Consider the following 19,411-nt stretch of genomic DNA (forward strand, 5'->3'; position numbering starts at 1 on the left):
TCTGGTGAATGAGAAACCGGGCGGTCCAGTCATGCTGGTTCAGTAGCACCCCCTCTTCCAGTGAAGAATCAGGCGCGCTGGGTAGTACAGTTCTTGGCAGATATGACGGCGCTGCATGCGCGTACCGGCGACTCCTGCTTCAACATCATCTTAGTGGACTTTGAGAGCGAGGACATGGATGTGGGGCGGGCCCTGCGCGAGGCTCAGCTACCTCGGTAACGTTTACCGCCACCACTTGGGGGCAAAAGATCTTTCCTCTTGTGGGAAGGTGGGTTGTCCTGACACTGTCCACCTCCCTTGATTCGTGTGATCCCCTTCTTTGCCCAGGTACCAGTACCTGAGACGAACTGGAAACTTTGAGCGCTCTGCAGGCCTGCAAACAGGAGTGGATGCAGTGGAGGTCTGTGGGCCAGTCAAGGGCTTAGGGGAGAGATATGAGGGTGCTCACCTTGGGAAAGTGAGCAGGTCTCAGACCTCCCAACCTACAGGACCCCAGCAGCATTGTTTTCCTCTGTGACCTGCACATCCACTTCCCACCTAACATCCTGGACAGCATCCGCAAGCATTGTGTAGAGGGCAAGCTGGCCTTCGCCCCTGTGGTCATGCGTCTGGGCTGTGGGAGCTCGCCGTGGGACCCACGTGGTACGTACCTGAGCATTCCCCCAGGAATTCCAGGTTCTCACAACCACCGGGGCAAAATCCAAGCCTAACCTCCCTGGTAAGCCTAGGACCCTACCCATAACCTCACAGTACCAAGAAGTACAGGGTCATACAGAGTTCATAAGGCACTTATGAACCCATGAGCTCCTGGGTTATGAACAAATATCAGACCCCCTAAAATAAGGGGGCACCTTGGAATTTCTCCTGGGGTTCTCCAGTCCACCTCGGGGAGAAAATTTAAAGACCAGCCCCTAATGGTCATCCTCCGCCACCTCAAGGTTACTGGGAAGTGAATGGATTTGGCCTCTTTGGGATCTACAAATCAGACTTTGACCGAGTAGGAGGCATGAACACCGAGGAGTTCCGGGACCAGTGGGGAGGCGAAGACTGGGAACTTCTGGACAGGTGACTGCCCTCCCCTACCTCACACTGAGACACCTCATCGTCCTCCAGCGGGAGGATGGAAAGACAGGGCCCCACCAGCTAAACGGACCTCCCTTCCCAACTCCAGCCTCTTGCCATCCCAGGGCAGCCCTGAGTTGCAGCACCCGAGCTAGGGTTCTGACATTCCACCTCCTCGTCCCAGGGTCCTGCAGGCAGGGCTGGAGGTGGAGAGGCTCCGACTGCGACACTTCTACCACCACTACCACTCGAAGCGGGGCATGTGGGCCGCACGCAGCCACAAAGGTGCCCGCACACAGAGATCCTGAAGACCCGGCTGCCCTCTGTGCCACTGGGTCTCAAGGCCACAGCCAGAAGCTGCCCCCTGAGCTTGATTCAGGCTCTGCTTACCACCTGTGCTGGCCCCCGTAAAGCCTCCTCTGTGACTCCAGACAGGCAGCCTTCATGGCAGGGCTGGCACCTTGGTCCCCACACTCCCTGATGATTTCTGTGAAATTTTCTGTAGCAATGACATTGTTTTCAGAATTTACAAGAGTTCTGTCTGTTCTGTTTTTTATTCAGAATGAAATGAAATATTTTTTTTTTTTTTTTTTAGTTCTGACTTGTTTTCTGTGACTGTTCTCTCGTGAGGTAGAGCCTTGGTTAGCAGAGTGGCTGCAAGCAGTGCAGCCCGCCCCCCCCCCCCCCCCCCCCCCCCCGCATACCCACTTCCTGCCTTCAGCTTGTTTCCACTGGGTTTCTGTGGAGTCTGGCTACTCAGAACAGACATTGCGTGGGAACTTCCCACACAGGAACTGCTGCTGAGCCAGCAGTGTGTGCTGAGACACCGGGTCTCCAGGATGACCTTGATCTGTCACAGTACAGGCGAGGAGGACTCACACAGCCAGAGCAGGCATCCCGAAGCCCCCGGTTACCCACATTGTCTTCCTTATGTCTATAGTTCAGATGAAGTGTCCTTTCTCACAAACGCTCTACAAGACAAGCTTTGGATTTAAGACTCCATCCTCCAGGTGCTAGAGAGATGGCTCAGTAGTTAAAGGCACTTGTTCTTTCAGAAAACCTGGGTTCAGTTTTCAGCACCCACATGGTGGCTCACAAAAATTATCCCTGACCCCAGTTCCAGGGGATCCAAACCCCTCTTCTGATATCTCAGGTTACCTGGTACACGTAGATATGTGTAGGCAAAACACACTCATATGTATAAAATAAACAGTGTTTTTAAGGCATTAAAAAGAAACATGCTACAAGCCAGACATAGTGGCATGCATCTTTAATCCCAGCTGGAAGACAGACTGTCATACCTCTGTGCCCTGGGTACATACCTAAAAAAAAGAAGAAAAAAAAAAAAAAGACAAAGAAGTTGGCATGCTACCAGGACTGCCAAGATGAATCAGCTGCCAAATCTAAGGTCCTGGTGACCCACATAGTAGAAAGAACTAACTCCTACAAAGTTGTTCTCTGACCTCCACAGGCACACCACAGCACACGCACACATAAATACACATAATATGTTTGTTTTAAGTACTGCAAGCTAAAGGGAAAAGAACAAATGATGATGATGATGATGATGATGATGGCGGCTGTGACTGGAGAGCTGGCTCAGCAGTTAAAGTTCATTTCTCCTGGAGAGGATAGAATTCAGTTCCCAGTAGCCACATGATGGCTCACAACCATCCATGACTACATTCTTCTGATCTCTGCACGCACCAGGCATGGACATGCACATGACACAATATATACATACATAGATGCAGGCCAGACACTCATACACACATGTACACACTCACGAGCGTGCATGAACACACACACACACAATGTGAGCTGGAGAGTCCGCTCAGCACGTAAGCGCTGCTGAGTTAGGTTCCCAGCATCCCCATCAGGCAGTTCATAATTTCCTGTAACTTTCAGATGCAGGAATCCAACATTCTCCTCTGGTCTCTATGAACACCCACATGGAGATGACATACCCACACATAAATAATAATAAAACCCTTTAAATTAAACAGAAAACAGGTGTAATGGTACACACATGTAAGCCGCACCATTCAGGAGACTAAGCAGGAAGGTCTCAAGACTATGTGTCAGTGAGATGGAGAATACATGACACCAAGAGAGAAACATTCTGGGTTTTGTTTGTTTTTGTTTTTTGAGACAAGGTTTCTCTGTGTGGCTTTGGCTGTACTGGACTCACTTTATAGACCAGACTGGCCGGGAACTCACAGCGATCTGCCAACCTCTGCCTCCCAAGTGTTGGGATTAAAGGCATGCAACATCATGCCCAGCTGAGAGAAACATTTTTAAAAGATAAGAAAAGGAGGAAAGGAACTATAAATAAAAGGAAGGTGAAGCAGATTATTCTCAGGACTTCATGCCAGCAGACAGGCTATGTTCAGAGCATAAATACACATGAACACATTAAGGACTCTCTCTCTCTCTCTCTCTCTCTCTCTCTCTCTCTTCCTCCCTCTTTCCTCCCTCCCTCTCTCTCTCTCTTCCTCCCTCCCCACCCCTTGGCTGTCCTGGTTCTTACTCTGTGGACCAGGCTGACCTCAAATTCACAGAGAACCTCCTGCCTCTGCCTCCCAGTGCTGGGATCAAAGGTGAGCACCATTGAGCCCAGGTGTGTTAGGGGGTTTTAATGAGCACCAGCCAGAGGGCAGGACATGGCCTTGGCAAACTTTTGCTGTAGCACAGCGCTGGGACAGCACTCACTAATCACACTAGTGTGATGTGTGACATCAGTGTCAGTTAATGGCAAGTGCTGTGATGAATAAGGCCAAAAAAGAAATTAGTACTTGCAAGCGATACTGCATTTGTAATTTGCAGTGGGCAGGGAAAGCAAGCCTTCAAAGGCCTTACTTGCCCGCTGGGGACAGGGAAAACAAGCAGATATTTTAAGCAAATTCAGAAAATTGATGATGAGAAGGATGGAAATAGACATTCTTGACAGCACTTAAGGAGAAAATCTTAAAAAGTGAAATAAAATAATTTCAGAAATAAAAGCCACTTTTTCATTTGGAATATAACTTCTTGGCATACACAAATCCCCAGATTTGTTCCCCAGAAGCCACACAAAACTATTTTTTCAAAAAGCATACAGAATGAAATATAGATACAGGGGCTGGAGAGATGGCTCAGCGCTTAAGAGCGCTGACTGTTCTTCCAGAGGTCATGAGTTCAATTCCCAGCAACCACATGGTGGCTCACAACCATCCACAATGAGATCTGGTGTCCTCTTCTGGCGTGCAGGTATACGTGCAGGCATAATACTGTATACATAATAAATAAATAAATATTTTTTAAAAAGAAATATAGATAAAAAAAAAAGTCAGACATGGTAGCAAACAGCTGTAATCTCAGGATTCAAGAAACTGAGGCAGAAGGATGGCCACAAGTTAGAAGCCAGTTGGTCTACACAGCGACTGATAGTCAACCAGAACTATATAATAAGATCTTGCCTCAAAAATATAAAAGAATGGCAGCCAGCACTCGGGAGGCAGAAGCAGGAGGATTGCTGTGAGTTCAAGGCCAGCCTGGTCTATAGAGCAAGTGCAGGACAGCCAAGGCTTCACAGAGAAACCCTGTCTCAAAAAAACAAGCTGGGTGGTGGTAGCGCACGCCTTTAATCCCAGCACTTAGGAGGCAGAGCCAGGCAGATCTCTGTAAGTTCGAGACCAGCCTGGTCTACAGAGCCAGTTCCAGGACACCCAAGATACACAGAGAGACCCTGTCTCGAAAAACCAACCAACTAACCAAACAAACAAACAAACACAAAACAACACAACAACAACAAAAATGACAAAAGTGTTCATGAAAAGACAGAAGCTGACAAAGCACAGAGAAGCCATGGGAAGTGAAAGGGGAAAAATTATGTGATAAAACAAAGTCAGGCAGTGGTGGAGATTTTAGTCCCAGCACTCAGGAGGCAGAGGCAGGTGGATCTCTGTGAATTCGAGGCCAGCCTGGTCTACATAGCAAGTTCCAGGACAGACAGTGCAACACAGAGAAACCCTGTCTCAAAAAACCAAAACCAAAAGGAGGGCTGGAGAGATGGCTCAGGGGTTAAGAGCACTGGCTACTCTTCCAGAGGTCCTGAGTTCGATTCCCAGGACCCACATGGTGGCTCATAACCTTCTATGATGAGATCTGGTGCCCTCTTCTGGCAAGCAGGCACACAGAGCAGAACATTATATACAGAGGCCAGAGTAAAAGAAACAGCATACTAAGAGTGATCAGTGCGTATACAAATGAAGCTGCTGGATTTCCAGTGTGACCTCCATGGAGTGAAGCAAGGTGGTGGCAGGTTTCGCTAACCTGGGAGGCAGTCAGCTGTTGCATTGGCTGCTCTTCCAGAGGTCCTGAGTTCGATTCCCACCAACCACATGGTGGCTCACAACCATCTGTAATAGAATCTGATTCCCTCTTGGCCAAGAGTTCCATAGAGGCAGTAGGGGACTCACAGGACTAAGGAAGCAGTCTTCAAAACGGACTAAAACCCACCACCAAGAGAAACAGACAGTTCCCATGGAGGAAGTATCCAGGAAGTGGCCCAGACCTACAGAGATGACCATCAACAACTCTACCAAGGTCCCCATTCTGCCATGGAGCAACACTCCATCACCCCTGCTCTGCTGCTACTCAGTGCTAGAAATGTCTCTAGATGTCGTGTGTGGTGGCACATGTCTTTATTTCCAGTACTCAGGAAGCAGAGGCAGGCAGATCTCCCTGAGGTCAAAGCCAGTCTGGTCTACATAGAGGAAAACCCTGGCTAAAAATTGACAGAGACGAGCCGGGCGTGGTGGCACACGCTTTTAATCCCAGCATTCGGGAGGCAGAGGCAGGCGGATCGCTGTGAGTTCGAGGCCAGACTGGTCTACAAAGTGAGTCCAGGATGGCCAAGGCTACACAGAGAAGCCCTGTCTCGAAAAACCAAAAAAAAAAAAAAAAAAAATTGACAGAGATGGAGAGGGATTCTGGCTTGCTTTACATTTATGTAATTTATTGAAACTCGTTTAGCCTTACGGAGCCTCAGTTTCACCATCTATAAATGGAAGTGGTCATAGCTCCACCCTCCTGGAGCTCCTATGAGGATTAGGGCAGAGCCTGAGCAAAGCATTCATCACCCTGTCTGGGTACACCATCATTCTAGGGTCAGCATTAGCCACATTCTAGAAACAAGTCACTGCCATGGGACAGTGCTTCCGCTCACCACAGCTGCTCAGGCGCCACCCCTGCCTTTCCCCCCCTAATTCCTTCTCCACAAAGGCTGACACACACACACACACACACACACACACACACACACACACACACACACACACACACAAGACCTCCCGTTTTTTACCTTATCACTATCTTGCTCTTTGGTACTTGGTTCTGCTTTGGTGTCTTTGCCACACACGGGCCACTATCCTGCGTTGCTCTGCATCACTGCCGTGTCCAGGAGCGAATGCTCAGGGAGAAGTCCTGGGTGTGTCATGCCACAGGAGCCCCTTTCCAAAGTGCCTGGTGCACAGTAACGATAAGGTGAACTTGACCAGGGGGCTGGAGAGATGGCTCAGTGGTTAAGAGCACTGCCTGCTCTTCCAAAGGACCTGGGTTCAATTCCCAGCACCTACATGGCGGCTCACAACTGTCTGTAACCCCAAGGTCTGACACCCCCACACCAACGCACATAAACTAAAATTAAATAAAATATTTATTTTAAAAAAAGGTGAACTTGACCAATGAGTGGATCAATGTGGATGGACTGACAGGCAGGTGGGTGTGTTCCCACACATGTTGGTGGCCTGGCCTGGCACTCCCCAGCTACCTTCCACCTCTAGGGTGTAAGTCTGAGATTGGAGCATGGGCAGTGATGGTCAAACCAGCACAGCCATAGGCCCAGGATGAGGTAGGGGGCTGCAATGCCTTGGGAAGGTATGGAGTCACACCCATGGGGCAAGTCTGAGTGGACTTTGGGAACAAGGTGGTCTTTAGGCAGGCATGATGACTCTCAGACTTCTGGATGTCACCAGGACAAGGATGCGCACCACAGGTTGCTAGCCCAGCCAGTTCCTCAACTCATAAAACCAAAGCCGTGCTGACGAGCCCTCACCCTGCCCCTTGGGCTTCGTGACCACTGGGAACCTCCTTAACCTGTCTGTGCCTCAGAGCACTCATATGACGTTTGTGTCTGAGAGATCCTAACACTTCCTCCCCGGCATTCAACGTCCACTCCTTAGCAAGCCTGCCCCTCACCCTTGTACCACCCACAGGCCCCCAGCCCATAAGGCTCTCTTCTTCCTTCCCCCAGCTCTGTCCTCCAGTGCTCCCCCACATGGAGCAAGCCGAATTCTCCCACCCTTCATCCATTCAGAAACATTCAAGCCTCCGCCATCCCCCTGCCCCCTCCCCAATTTATACTCCTGTCTGGGAAGCAACAGCCACTGGGAGAGGGTGGCAGAGTGGATGGCAGCCCACCAACCGATGACTTACTCACTCTTCATGACTCCGCGTTCCAGGTTCCAGGCTTGATTAGACCAGAGATCCAACAGGCCATCTCTAAGTCCCTTGAGTAAACTTTCTTCATGCATTAGGCCACCTCCTCCGGGAAGCCCTGCTGCATCTTTCCCATCCTCTCACCAAGAAGAGGGAGAGAAGTCGAAAGGGACGCTGGCCACACGGTTCAGACACAGATCCAAACATGGGGCTGACAACCACAGGAACAGACTCAGAGAACATTACTGATCACCCCTGCCCCCCCCTCCCCCCCGCCAAGCCATATAGCCATTAAAGGAGGTACCCAGATTCCAGGCTTTTTAGGGACACTGAGCCTCAGAGGTGGGTGGTCTGTGGCCTGATGTGAGAAGTGGACACAGCTCTCAGTCTCCGTGTCCTTATGGTCACAGCTGTGGCACCTACAGCCCTCGGCCAAGTGCTCCCCCACAAGCTAACTCTGGCCTTCCATCTAGCTGGTATCCAAGCCGTGTCTTCATGCCCGCCAGGTGTCTCCTTACCTGTCTACAACCACACCTAAGCCCCCAGCAGCCCTGTGTAATTACGGCCCTCCACTTTGCAATCTCCTGGAACCTTTTGCCCCCTCTACCTCCAAGCCTGGCTCCTGTAGGGCTCTGGGTGGACCTAGCGCATGCAGGGCGGGCCTCTTCAGACCAGGCGTGTGCCTCCAGGCCGTATGGCGCCGCACAAACTTGTCTCCCAGGATTTTTCCACACGAAACACGTCTCCCAGGGAAGCAACCGGTCTGATGAGATGGGTGTGCAACCTTCCCACCCCACCCTTAGGTGCCCCCACGGTACCATCTCCAAACAGAGCCTGTTGCCCACAGGAGCTGGGCCCTGATGGAGCCCACCGCAGGATCTCGGACCCAGATGGAGCCCAGGAGGAATTGTCCGACAGCAGTGGCTTCCAGAATGAGCCAGGGAGCCAGTGGGGTCCAGACCAGCAGCAAGGTAGGTTTCCCAGCCCCTGCCTCCAACCATGGCCAGCAGACCCAAGCCAGACTCTACCCTGGAAGAGCTTCACCCTCCACGCTCTCTCTCCCGCAACAACCTCTGGCCTCTGACTCTCATCCTCTAGTCCTTCGTACACACCCTGATCTTGTCCCTGATGCTGTCCGCTTTCTCTGAGCAGTCTCTAATTCCAGGTTCCTGCTCCTAGCTACGTGCTCTTAAAGCGGATGTCTTTAAGAGACCAGGACTCAAGGCTAAGGGCCTGGTGTGGGAGAGCGAGCCCAGGGGCTAGGTTCTGGGAAGAGGCAGAGCCTAAGAACAGGGATCCAGGAATGCTCAAGTACACGGGGCATGTTGAGGCAACTTGTCCCCATATGCCAGCTCTCCTAGTGTTGTCCTTTAATGTCCCCAATCTGCCTGGATTGCCAGGTGTCACTCACAACATGCTAGTCTACCTGACAGGGATGGATGCTTGGGGGATCTTCTAGGAACAAGCTCTAATGCCCTTCACTTCCAGCCTTCCTACTTTCTCTAGCTCAGTTCTCCCTCCAACCTCCTGGCCCCCGCAAGCCTGGCAGGTGCTGACATGAGCCTAGGCCCCTCTGAGTCAACCCCTTGGGGCGCCTGGCTTGCCTGCCCTGACTCATGTGTTGGGAACGAGCCTCCCACCCCAGGCCTGGGGGGCAGAAGCTGGGGAGAGGTGCCAGAGAGGGCCAGGCAACCCTTCTGAAGCCTCTGTAAAGGTGGAGGCTGGGGGTGAGTTTCCGGGTTTGAGGGTCAGGGGGGTGGACATTTACCTCACTGGGCTCTCTTATTGAGTTGTAAGGCCCAGGTTTAGGGCCACCACAGACTGCTTTTGTCCCTAAAACTCAAGCGTTTGAGCTCTTTATCTTCTCCCAGGACTCCATAAATACCAAACTGTCTCGGGATGCCAAGCCAGCTGGGACTTCACCAAGCCTGGGCCCAGCTGTCTTAGAAGCTGTTTGGTCTTTGATGCTCTGGAGAGCCCAACCCCCAGGCTGAGACACCCCTTCTCATATGCCTTGCAGTGACAGGCCCCCACAGGCTCCCTGTCCTACTCTCATACTAAGAACGCTGGCACCCACGGGGCTTGGTCTGGACTTGGAAGGCTCTTGAGAGCAAGTAGAACCCCCATTCCTGTAGCTCTGTCCTGGGATAGGAGAAAAGGGAAGGCCAGGCGTGACTTGACGACGCGAGTTCTTCCGCCCAAATTCCACCTTAAGCAGGCGGAGGCCCCTCCCTCCCACCTGGCCCAGGTGTCCCCGCCCCCAGCCAAGCTCTGGGCGGGCGTCTGTCTAAGAGAGCCAGCCAGGAAGAGACTTCTGGAACCGGGCCTGAGGGACACGACCGGGAAGAGGCCCAGGACAGGTGGGCTGGCTAGTCGCCCCTGTCACTATGCAGGAGGGTAACTTCCTGCTGTCTGCCCTGCAGCCTGAGGCTGGTGTTTGCTCCCTGGCGCTGCCCTCGGACCTGCAGCTGGATCGCCGGGGTGCCGAGGGCCCAGAGGCAGATAGACTTCGAGCAGCCAGAGTCCAGGAGCAAGTCCGAGCCCGCCTTCTGCAGCTGGGCCAGCAGTCTCGGCACAATGGGTCTGCTGAGCTTGATGGCTCCGCGGAGACCGCCAGAGGTAAGCCAACTTGGGTACAGTAGGCAACAGAAGGTGATGAAGGTGGTAGTGTTGACAGTGGCAGGTAGAGGTGGCTAGGGCAGGAGTGGCAGTGCCAGGAGCAGAGGCCGCAGAAGCTGGGGGTTCAGGCCTTGACTCACCTCACGGAGGCCTGCTCTGAGTCACTGCCCCGCCCCAGCAGGTATAGCGAGCAGCCTGGGTGGGGCATCCCTCCTCCCTAGCCAGGACAGGGGTCCTGGGGCTAGACCCACCCACTCCCTAAGTTGGGAAGACAGTGGTGGGGAAGGGGGGGGTATAAGTTGAGCAGCCAGACCCACCTGTTGGCAACTGTCCCCCGCCCCCCCCCCAACACATTTCCTCCCAGCACCACACAACATAGGCTTACCTGAGGTCTCAGACAGAGGCCACAGTGGCTCCTAACCAGATGGGAGCAAATAGACTTATGAGAGGAGGATGGTCCTGGATAGAGCCCAGGTCTGTTTGGAGCAGGGGCTCCCTGAGGAATTGAAGAACTGGGCCTACCAGGGGTGACCCAGATACACTTCATGAGAATAGGCGCAGGGTACTCCTCAGGGGGTTCTGTGTGTGTGTGTGTGTGTGTGTGTGTGTGTGTGTGTGTGTGTGTGTGTGTTAGAGGGTCATTCAGACTTGCTGGGCTCAAGGCAAATCACTCCAGAAACAGCAACTCCCCACCTGCCAGGCTACAACAACAGGAATTAAGTTTAGACAGTACAATGAACTTCTTGTTCAGAGGTCCAGACCCCAGATCACGGTGGTCCACATGTTGTCTGGCCTCTAGCTACTGACCAGAGAGAAAGGGCTGTCTGGCAGTAGGGCTGGTCAGGAACTGGACTGCTGCCTAAAAAATCTTTCTGAGCCCTAAGCCTTAACTGGATGCCCAGGGGTCATGGGGTGGGGGAGGACACAGGGAGGGGTTAATTACCACCTGGCTACCCTGCCAATTAGGGGGAGGAGGATAGTAATTTTGGGGGTGGGCGTAAGGTCCCCAGGCTGGGGTGTGCCCCCTAGGCTGGCCCTCACTAGCGTCAAAGGGTTAACCGCCCCTGCCCAGAAGCCTCATTAACCTGCGTGGGCCTGGGGAACACCAGGCTGTCCACCCTTTGGGCAGTACTGGCCCATACCCATACTGGCCACTGCATTAGTTGTTCTGCTTTGGGAGCCCTCCCCCGAAAGCAGAGGACCCTTGGCAGAGGCTGAGTCCAGCTAAGGCCTGCTCACTGTCGACATCAACTTCTTGGGATGATGTTGACTGTGTGGTCGCACCTCTGTCTGTCTACTCTGCCACGCCCATTATTCCTCTGTCCATTCAGTTGGTCACTTCCTATACACCCATGTGAACCTCTTCCGCCGCCCTCTCCTGCCAATCCAGTAGTCATCTACTTATCATTCCAAGCTTCTGACCAAGTCCTCCCTCCCCACGCACCCGCCTTTCTGTCCACTGACCATGGAGCTGACACCCTGTCCTCAGCTAACATGCAGTCGGATGGGGTGGGCATGGTCTCTGCCTGGGGCTCTATCACTGCCCATCAGAGCAGACTGATCCAGAGACACTGCACCCTTGGCCTGCACAGTGTCTCTCCCTGGTGCCAGCAGTAAAGATGGAGTCTGGGCACAAGAGGAGCTCACGGGGGGAGGGGGGGGCATTGGGGCCTCTTGGGCTGGCTTCCTGGAGGGAGCCAGATGCTGCACTCTGGCAGGGACTGGGCAGCTGATGGAGACCGTGGCATACTCTCCAGGCCACCAAGAAGTCAGCAGGATGAGTTGTGGAGGAGAGAAGGCAGCCTGGAGTTCAAGGGAAAAGATGGACCTACGAGAACAGACTGGATGAAATCACACTGCAGCCATGGCAGAGCCATGAGCAAGGGATTAGTCTCCAAATTCACTTGGCCTCCCTGCCCTGGGTCTGATCTCACACTCACGGCAGAAAGGAGAAGAAATGTGTTAGCCAACATTTTTTCTATCTGTCATAGTCAAGCTGTCATGGTTTCTGTCCACAGGCATGCCCAGGGGTCAATACCACACTATGCAGGCTGGTTTCAGCTCCCGATCCCAGGGCCTGAGTAGGGACAAGACCTCGGTGAGTCAGGGAATCAGCCCTGCAGTCCATACTGAGGGGGAGGCTCCACAGGGAAAGCTGGGAGCTCTGGTCACGAGGGGAGGGTACCAGGTAAGCTCCCAGATAAACCTTCACTGTGCCCTTGCCTCCCATAGACCTACCGCCCCGTCGCCAAGCCGGCCTACAGCCCAGCCTCCTGGTCCTCCCGCTCAGCCGTGGATCTGAGCTGCAGTCGGAGGCTGAGCTCTGCCCAGAATGGAGGCAGTGCCTTTGGGGCTGTGGGATACGGAGGTGCCCAGCCCACTCCACCTATGCCCACCCGGCCAGTGTCCTTCCATGAGCGAGGCGGGGCAGCCAGCAGAGCCGACTATGACACATTGTCCCTGCGCTCACTGAGGCTGGGGCCAGGGGGCACGGACGACCGATACAGTGTAGTGTCTGAGCAACTGGAGCCAGCAGCCGCCTCCACCTACAGGGCCTATGCTTATGAGCGCCAGGCCAGCTCCAGCTCTAGCCGGGCAGGAGGCCTGGACTGGCCAGAGACCACTGAGGGCCCGCCCAGCAGGACCATCCGAGCACCCGCCATGCGAACCCTGCAGAGATTTCAGAGCAGCCACCGAAGCCGCGGGGGTACTGGGTCAGTGTCAGGTGCAGGCCTGGAGCCAGTGGCTCGAGCCCCATCTGTGCGCAGTCTCAGTCTTAGCCTGGCTGACTCAGGCCACCTGCCAGACGTACGTGGGCTGGACAGCTACACAGGCCATCGAACCCTGCAGAGGCTCAGCAGTGGGTGAGGAGCTGGGTTTGGAGCAGGGAGGGGACTGTACCAAATGGTCTGGGCCCAAACCTGAGGTCTGCCTGACCACTGACTAACCCTTGGTTCTACAGCTTTGATGACATTGACCTGCCCTCAGCAGTCAAGTACCTCATGGCCTCAGACCCCAACCTGCAGGTGCTGGGAGCAGCTTACATCCAGCACAGGTGCTACAGTGATGCAGCAGCCAAGAAGCAGGTGACAGACTCTACTGACCATCCCCTGTTATCTCTTGATGACTGCCACACTGGCCCTGATGGCTGTCATCACGGGTACCCAATCCTCCCTGACCTTTGGTCCTTGGCCCTCCGTGTTAATCACTAGGCTGGCTGGGCAAACCTCATCTCTCCATCTCCTCAGCAGAAAAGGGGCACAAATGTCATGTTTGTATATACCTGCATCACCTATGTACACCCGCATACACATACACATATATGTGCCACAGGTATATGTATGTACACCTGCATACACATACATATACCTGCGGCACATATGTGCACCATATAATTGGATTCCCTGCATGTACCCGAATAGACATGCACAGTCCTGTATACACCTGTAACATTTATAGTCACCATTTCCACACCCCTGAACCCCCAAAATACGTTTGCATGTGTTATATACAGACTTGCATAGCACCTCTACTTTCTGGATCACCTACATACATATGCACTTATTTCCATGCGTGTTGCCATGTCTGCATGCATTTTGACAGTCTGAAAGGGCCCACATACATCTCTGTCTATGTGCCACAGGCTCGCAGCCTTCAGGCGGTACCTAGGCTGGTGAAGCTCTTCAACCACGCCAACCAGGAGGTGCAGCGCCATGCCACGGGTGCCATGCGCAACCTCATCTACGACAATGCAGAAAACAAGCTGGCCCTGGTGGAAGAGAACGGCATTTTTGAGCTGTTGCGGACACTCCGAGAGCAGGATGATGAGTTACGCAAGAATGTTACAGGTGCCCTTGTCCCTCGCACGCTCCTTCCTTTTGTCCCCCTCCTCTGCCTTCTCCCCTGTCTTGCCCCTGGCTCACTAGACTCCCCTCTTGACCTTCCTTGTCCTCAGCCATCTGTCTTTATCTTATGCCTTCTCTGTCCCTCCTTGCATTTTGGGACGTTGCCATTCAGGTTTGCTGTTGTTATTGTTTATCTTACTTATTTATTCCTTTGTATATGTGCGAGCATGTGACAGCGGAGGTCAGAGGGCAACTTTTGGTAGTCAGTTTTCTGCTTCAACCATGGGTTCTGTGGATCAAACTCAGGCAGTTGGGCTTGTGTAGAAAAAACCTTTACCTGCTGAGCCATTTTGCCCGCCCATTTGTTTATTTTTTAATTTATTGAGACAGGGACTCAGGCGGGCGGTGGTGGCTCACACCTTTAATCCCAGCACTTAGGAGGCAGAGGCAGGCAGATTGCTGTGAGTTCAAGGCCAGCCTGGTCTACAAAACAAGTCCAGGACAGTCAAGGCTACACAGGGAAACCCTGTCTCAAAAAAAAAACCAAAACCAAAACAAAACAAAACAAAAAAACAAAAAAGACAGGGACTCACTATGTAGCCTTGGCTGTCTTGAAACCTGCTATGTAGACCAGGCTAGTCTCAGACTCATAGAAATCTGCCTGCCTCTGCCCCTGCCCCTGCCCCTGCCTCTGCCTCATGAGTCCTAGGATTAAAGGTATGTGCCACCATGCCTGGCTTATTATTTTATTTTTCAAAGATTTGTTTGTTTGTTTGTTTGTTTGTTTTGTTTATCGAGACAGGATTTCTCTGTTACACAGAGCCCTGGCTGTCCTGGACTCTCTTTGTAGACCAGGCTGGCCTAGAACTCACAGAGATCCACCTGTCTCTGTCTCCCGAGTGCTGAGATTAAAGGCGTGTGCCATCAGGCCTGGCTTGATTTGTTTATTTTTTTTTATTAGTTTTTGCCTGTATATATGTTCATTTATTGTATACATGCCTAGTACCCATTGAGGTTAGAAGAGGGCATTGGATCCCCTGAAACTAGAGTTACAGGTGGTTATTAAAAGTGCTATAGATAATGGGAACCAAATCTGTGTTCCCTACAAGAGTAGCAAGTGCATATATATATATTTGATTTATTTGTTTTATGCGTATGAATGTTTTACTTGCATGGATGTCTGTATACCACATGGCCATTGCTCATGGAGGTCAGAAGAGGCATCCGATCTCCTGGAACTGAAGTTACAGATGGTTTGAGGCACCATGTGGGAGCTGGGCGTGAACCCAGGTCCTCTGGAAGGGCAGCCTGTGCTCTTAATCACAGAGCCATGTCTCCAGCCCACCCCAACCCATTTATATTGTCCCACTCTGCACACCAAGCTGGCCTCCGTCTCACTATGTATCACACACTGGCCGTACACTCGTGGTAACCCTCCTATGGAGGCGCCTTCTGAGTTGTTGGAATGACAGGATTGCAAAGCTAAGCTTACTGTTGTTGGTGTTTGCTATTGCTGCTGCGTGTGTATTGTTTTTAAGACAAGGTCTCATTGTGTAGCTCTGACTGGCCTAGAACTCATTGTATAGTCCAGATGGCCTAAGATTCACAGAAATTACTTGCCTGTATTTCCCAAATGCTGGGATTACAGGCATGTACCACTATGCCTGGCAGTTGTTTGAGAGAGGGTCTCTCTACATAGCCCAGGATAGCATCAAACTTATGGCAGTTCTTCTATTATAGCTCCCTAAATTCTGAGATTATAAGTGTCACACTTACAATCCTTTATTTTTGTGGCTTTTATTGTTATTTTCTGTGGTGCCAGGTATGGTACCCATGCATACAAGCGCTCTCAGTAACATCTTTGAACCCAGGCTCTCTTCTCAGTCACTTCCACTCCCAAGCCTTCAAATCCCCACACCTTGTCTCTCGTGCTCTGCTCCTGCCCCATCCCTCCAAAGGTCACACTGAGGGCCTCTCCGGTGGAGCTCTAGAGTAAGGCAAAGCTCCAAGAAAGTGTGAGGTCAGGAGCTAAAGTGATGGTTCAGTGCACAAGAGTGTTTGCTACGCTTCCAAAGGACCGCAGTCTGTCCCCAACACCTATATCAGGCAGCACATGACTGCATCAAACTCCAGCTCTAAGTGATCCAGTGCCTTCTGGATTCCACGGGCACCTGTACTCCTGTGCTTATGATATATTCATGTATGGACACACACATAATTTAAAAAAATAATAAGGAGAGCCTGCTCTGCGCCATCCCCAGAAGAAGCAGAAGGGGCAGGGGGCCGACCCTAACCACAGCTTTGGCCCCATCTCGTGCAGGGATTCTGTGGAATCTGTCCTCCAGTGACCACCTGAAGGATCGCCTAGCCCGAGATACACTGGAGCAGCTCACAGACCTGGTGCTAAGCCCCCTGTCAGGAGCAGGCGGGCCCCCCCTCATCCAGCAGAATGCCTCTGAGGCAGAGATCTTCTACAATGCTACTGGCTTCCTCAGGTGTGCTAAGTGGAGGCACTTGGCCAGGAGATGCTGAGGGGAGAGAACCGGGTGCCAGAGAAAGATCAGGGAAGCTTCTAGACAAAGCCTGTTCATTTGCCACCTAAATGGCAAGGACTGTTAGCCAAGAGCACTGGGAGTTGGTAACGGCAGGGAAAAGTAGGGGCTGAGGCCAGAGTGGGATAGGCCAGGTATGGCTACCAGGTGTGGAGGTCAGGATAGCCTGGAGCTTTTCGGAAGGGCAGGGCCAGAAGTGTCTGGTAAGGTCTAGGAACAGGAGGACACAGGGACCAGTCCAAACTAGGGATGGGAAAATCAGTGCCTAATGATTTCATCTCCAGGACAGGGGCTTCAGGTTAAGGGTCCCTGAGGGGACTGTGTTGGTATCCTTGGGGGGAGCTCTGATCTGCCTCCATCCCCAGGAACCTCAGCTCAGCCTCCCAGGCCACTCGCCAGAAGATGCGTGAGTGCCATGGGCTAGTGGATGCTCTGGTCACCTACATCAACCATGCCCTGGACGTGGGCAAGTGTGAGGACAAGGTGAGGGACAGCTGGTGAGCCAAGGGGGCCCAGGGGCTTCGGCCCACTCTGACCACCCTCTGTTCCCTGCAGAGTGTGGAAAACGCTGTGTGTGTGCTGAGGAACTTGTCCTACCGTCTATATGATGAGATGCCACCATCGGCACTGCAGCGACTTGAAGGCCGGGGCCGCAGGGACATGACCGGGGTACCACCTGGTGAAGTGGTGGGCTGCTTTACACCCCAGAGTCGGCGGCTGCGTGAGGTGAGTGCACACCTGGAAGGCCAGGAACAGGGAGTGCCGGCCTGAGGCCCTGACTTCAGCTGCACCCTTGGGCCCTGGTTGACCCCTGGACCCTTCTACTCAGCTTCCCCTCACAGCCGATGCACTCACCTTTGCCGAAGTATCCAAGGACCCCAAGGGCCTCGAATGGCTGTGGAGCCCCCAGATCGTGGGGCTATACAACCGACTGCTGCAGCGCTGTGAACTAAACAGGCACACAACAGAGGCAGCTGCGGGGGCACTACAGAATATCACCGCTGGCGACCGCAGGGTCAGTGTGCACACAAGTCCCACTCCTAGTGTTATGCTAAGCCCTGGAGTACATAGATAAAAGCCACACCCTAGGAGTTCATGGTCTGGTGGGGGAAGGGTCCCTAAGAGTGAGACATGAAGCCCATGCTCACCCTGAGAAATGGGCCCCCCCTCCCCCCTGTGTGGATTTGGCTTCTGCCATTCTGAGCCGAAGGGTGACCTGGTCAGGTCCTGACTTGACAGAACAGACAGGAAGTAACAAGGGAGAAGTGAAGGAGTGATTCTGCCTCAATCCTGAACAGGGCTGGCTGGGGCTGGCTGGGATGCTTTTGGGCTTCACCACATTGCTCAACTTTCACCGCAGTGGGCAGGTGTGCTGAGCCGCCTGGCCCTGGAACAGGAGCGCATCCTAAACCCCCTGCTTGACCGCGTTCGCACCGCTGACCACAACCAACTGCGCTCACTGACTGGCCTCATCCGAAACCTGTCTCGGAATGCCAGGAACAAGGATGAGATGTGTGAGTTCTGCCCCCCCCCCCCCCCCCGGTTCAGTATACAGCCCATGTCTCTCAAGGAGCTGGCTTCTGGCTAGCAAACCAGAAGGAATGGGCAGGTGTGTGTGTCAGCGCCACCCCCAGGCAGAGATTCTGGGTGCCGAGACAGCAGGGAATATGGCAGACTGACCCTAACCTCTTTACCAGCCACAAAGGTAGTGAGCCACCTGATTGAGAAGCTTCCTGGGAGTGTGGGTGAGAAATGTCCCCCAGCCGAGGTGCTGGTCAACATTATAGCCGTGCTCAACAACCTGGTGGTAGCCAGTCCCATCGCTGCCCGGGACCTGCTCTATTTTGATGGGCTCAGAAAGCTGGTCTTCATCAAAAAGAAGAGGGATAGGTAAGAACCAACCCAACCCACAGCAACATGGTCAAGGGACACCCCACCCCTATCCTGCCTCCTAGCCTTGACCCTGACCCTCCTAAATGCCCACAGCCCCGACAGCGAGAAGTCTTCCCGGGCAGCCTCCAGCCTCTTGGCCAACCTCTGGCAGTACAGCAAGCTCCACCGTGACTTCCGGGCGGTATGTTTTTACAGAGCCCGGGGAACAGGGTCTGAGGACGTGAAGCTCAGTGTAGGATGCAGGTCTTGGGGAGGGGGGGAACAAGCCTGACAAACAAACACAGAGGCAAGGGGCCCAGAACATTATGGGGAAGGCAGGATCACAGGGACAGCAAAGGCGTCCTAATCGTCTTGTCCCCTCTCCACTGCAGAAGGGCTACCGGAAAGAGGACTTCCTGGGCCCATAGGTGAAGCTTCGTGGAGGTGAAGTGAGTCAGCTTCCAAGAGACGGGCTCAGCTCCTGCTGTTCCACAGTGCATGGAAGAGGAGCTGATGGCCACAGGACCTCTCTCTCTGGAGTCCTGTGTGTACCCTTGAGGGGCCAGGGCCACCAGGGGAGAACAGGGGCTTGCAACTGGGGATTGACTGGCTTCTGCAGGGCAGGGGGAAGTGGGTAGGGCTTGAGCTGCTCTGGTGCACCGGGTGGTGACTTACAGTCACAGCGGCAGGGGTGGGGCTGCCCGTGGCCTGACAGCCTCGTGACGGCAACATTGGGAATAAAGGTGGTTTTGAATACAGACCCAGCTCCATGAGTTTCCATGAGTGGCCACAGACCCTGATGTGTGCACCATCCCCAAGCATGCTACCTATCCCAGGAGACACACCTCCAGGCTCACACACCTAGGCCTCTCAACGCAGAAGACACAGGACAGGGAAGGTAACAGGGATAGCCAGTCTTACTGTCATGGGCAGTACAGACACAGCAGAGCTGGGGACTTCATTAGCCATATCCATGCCATC

The 19,411-nt window shown here is 53.2% G+C and overlaps 1 protein-coding gene across 1 annotated transcript; it reads left to right on the forward strand.

Annotated features, from left to right (window-relative positions):
- The first annotated feature begins 46 nt into the window (after window positions 1–46).
- Window positions 47–19,184, forward strand: Pkp3 (plakophilin 3). The gene is made up of 18 exons (XM_051145591.1): window positions 47–215; window positions 328–400; window positions 489–642; window positions 939–1,065; window positions 8,390–8,513; window positions 9,966–10,161; window positions 12,180–12,259; window positions 12,394–13,025; window positions 13,124–13,247; window positions 13,805–14,009; window positions 16,327–16,501; window positions 16,924–17,041; window positions 17,114–17,284; window positions 17,388–17,573; window positions 17,919–18,072; window positions 18,256–18,448; window positions 18,545–18,632; window positions 18,823–19,184. The coding sequence occupies exons 1-18, from the start codon at window positions 103–105 to the stop codon at window positions 18,856–18,858; spliced, it is 2,949 nt and encodes a 982-aa protein (XP_051001548.1). The 5' UTR covers window positions 47–102; the 3' UTR covers window positions 18,859–19,184.
- Window positions 19,185–19,411: the final 227 nt, after the last annotated feature.

Source organism: Acomys russatus, chromosome 5 (genome assembly GCF_903995435.1).
Source record: "Acomys russatus chromosome 5, mAcoRus1.1, whole genome shotgun sequence".
In the NCBI taxonomy this organism is placed as follows: Eukaryota; Metazoa; Chordata; class Mammalia; order Rodentia; family Muridae; genus Acomys; species Acomys russatus.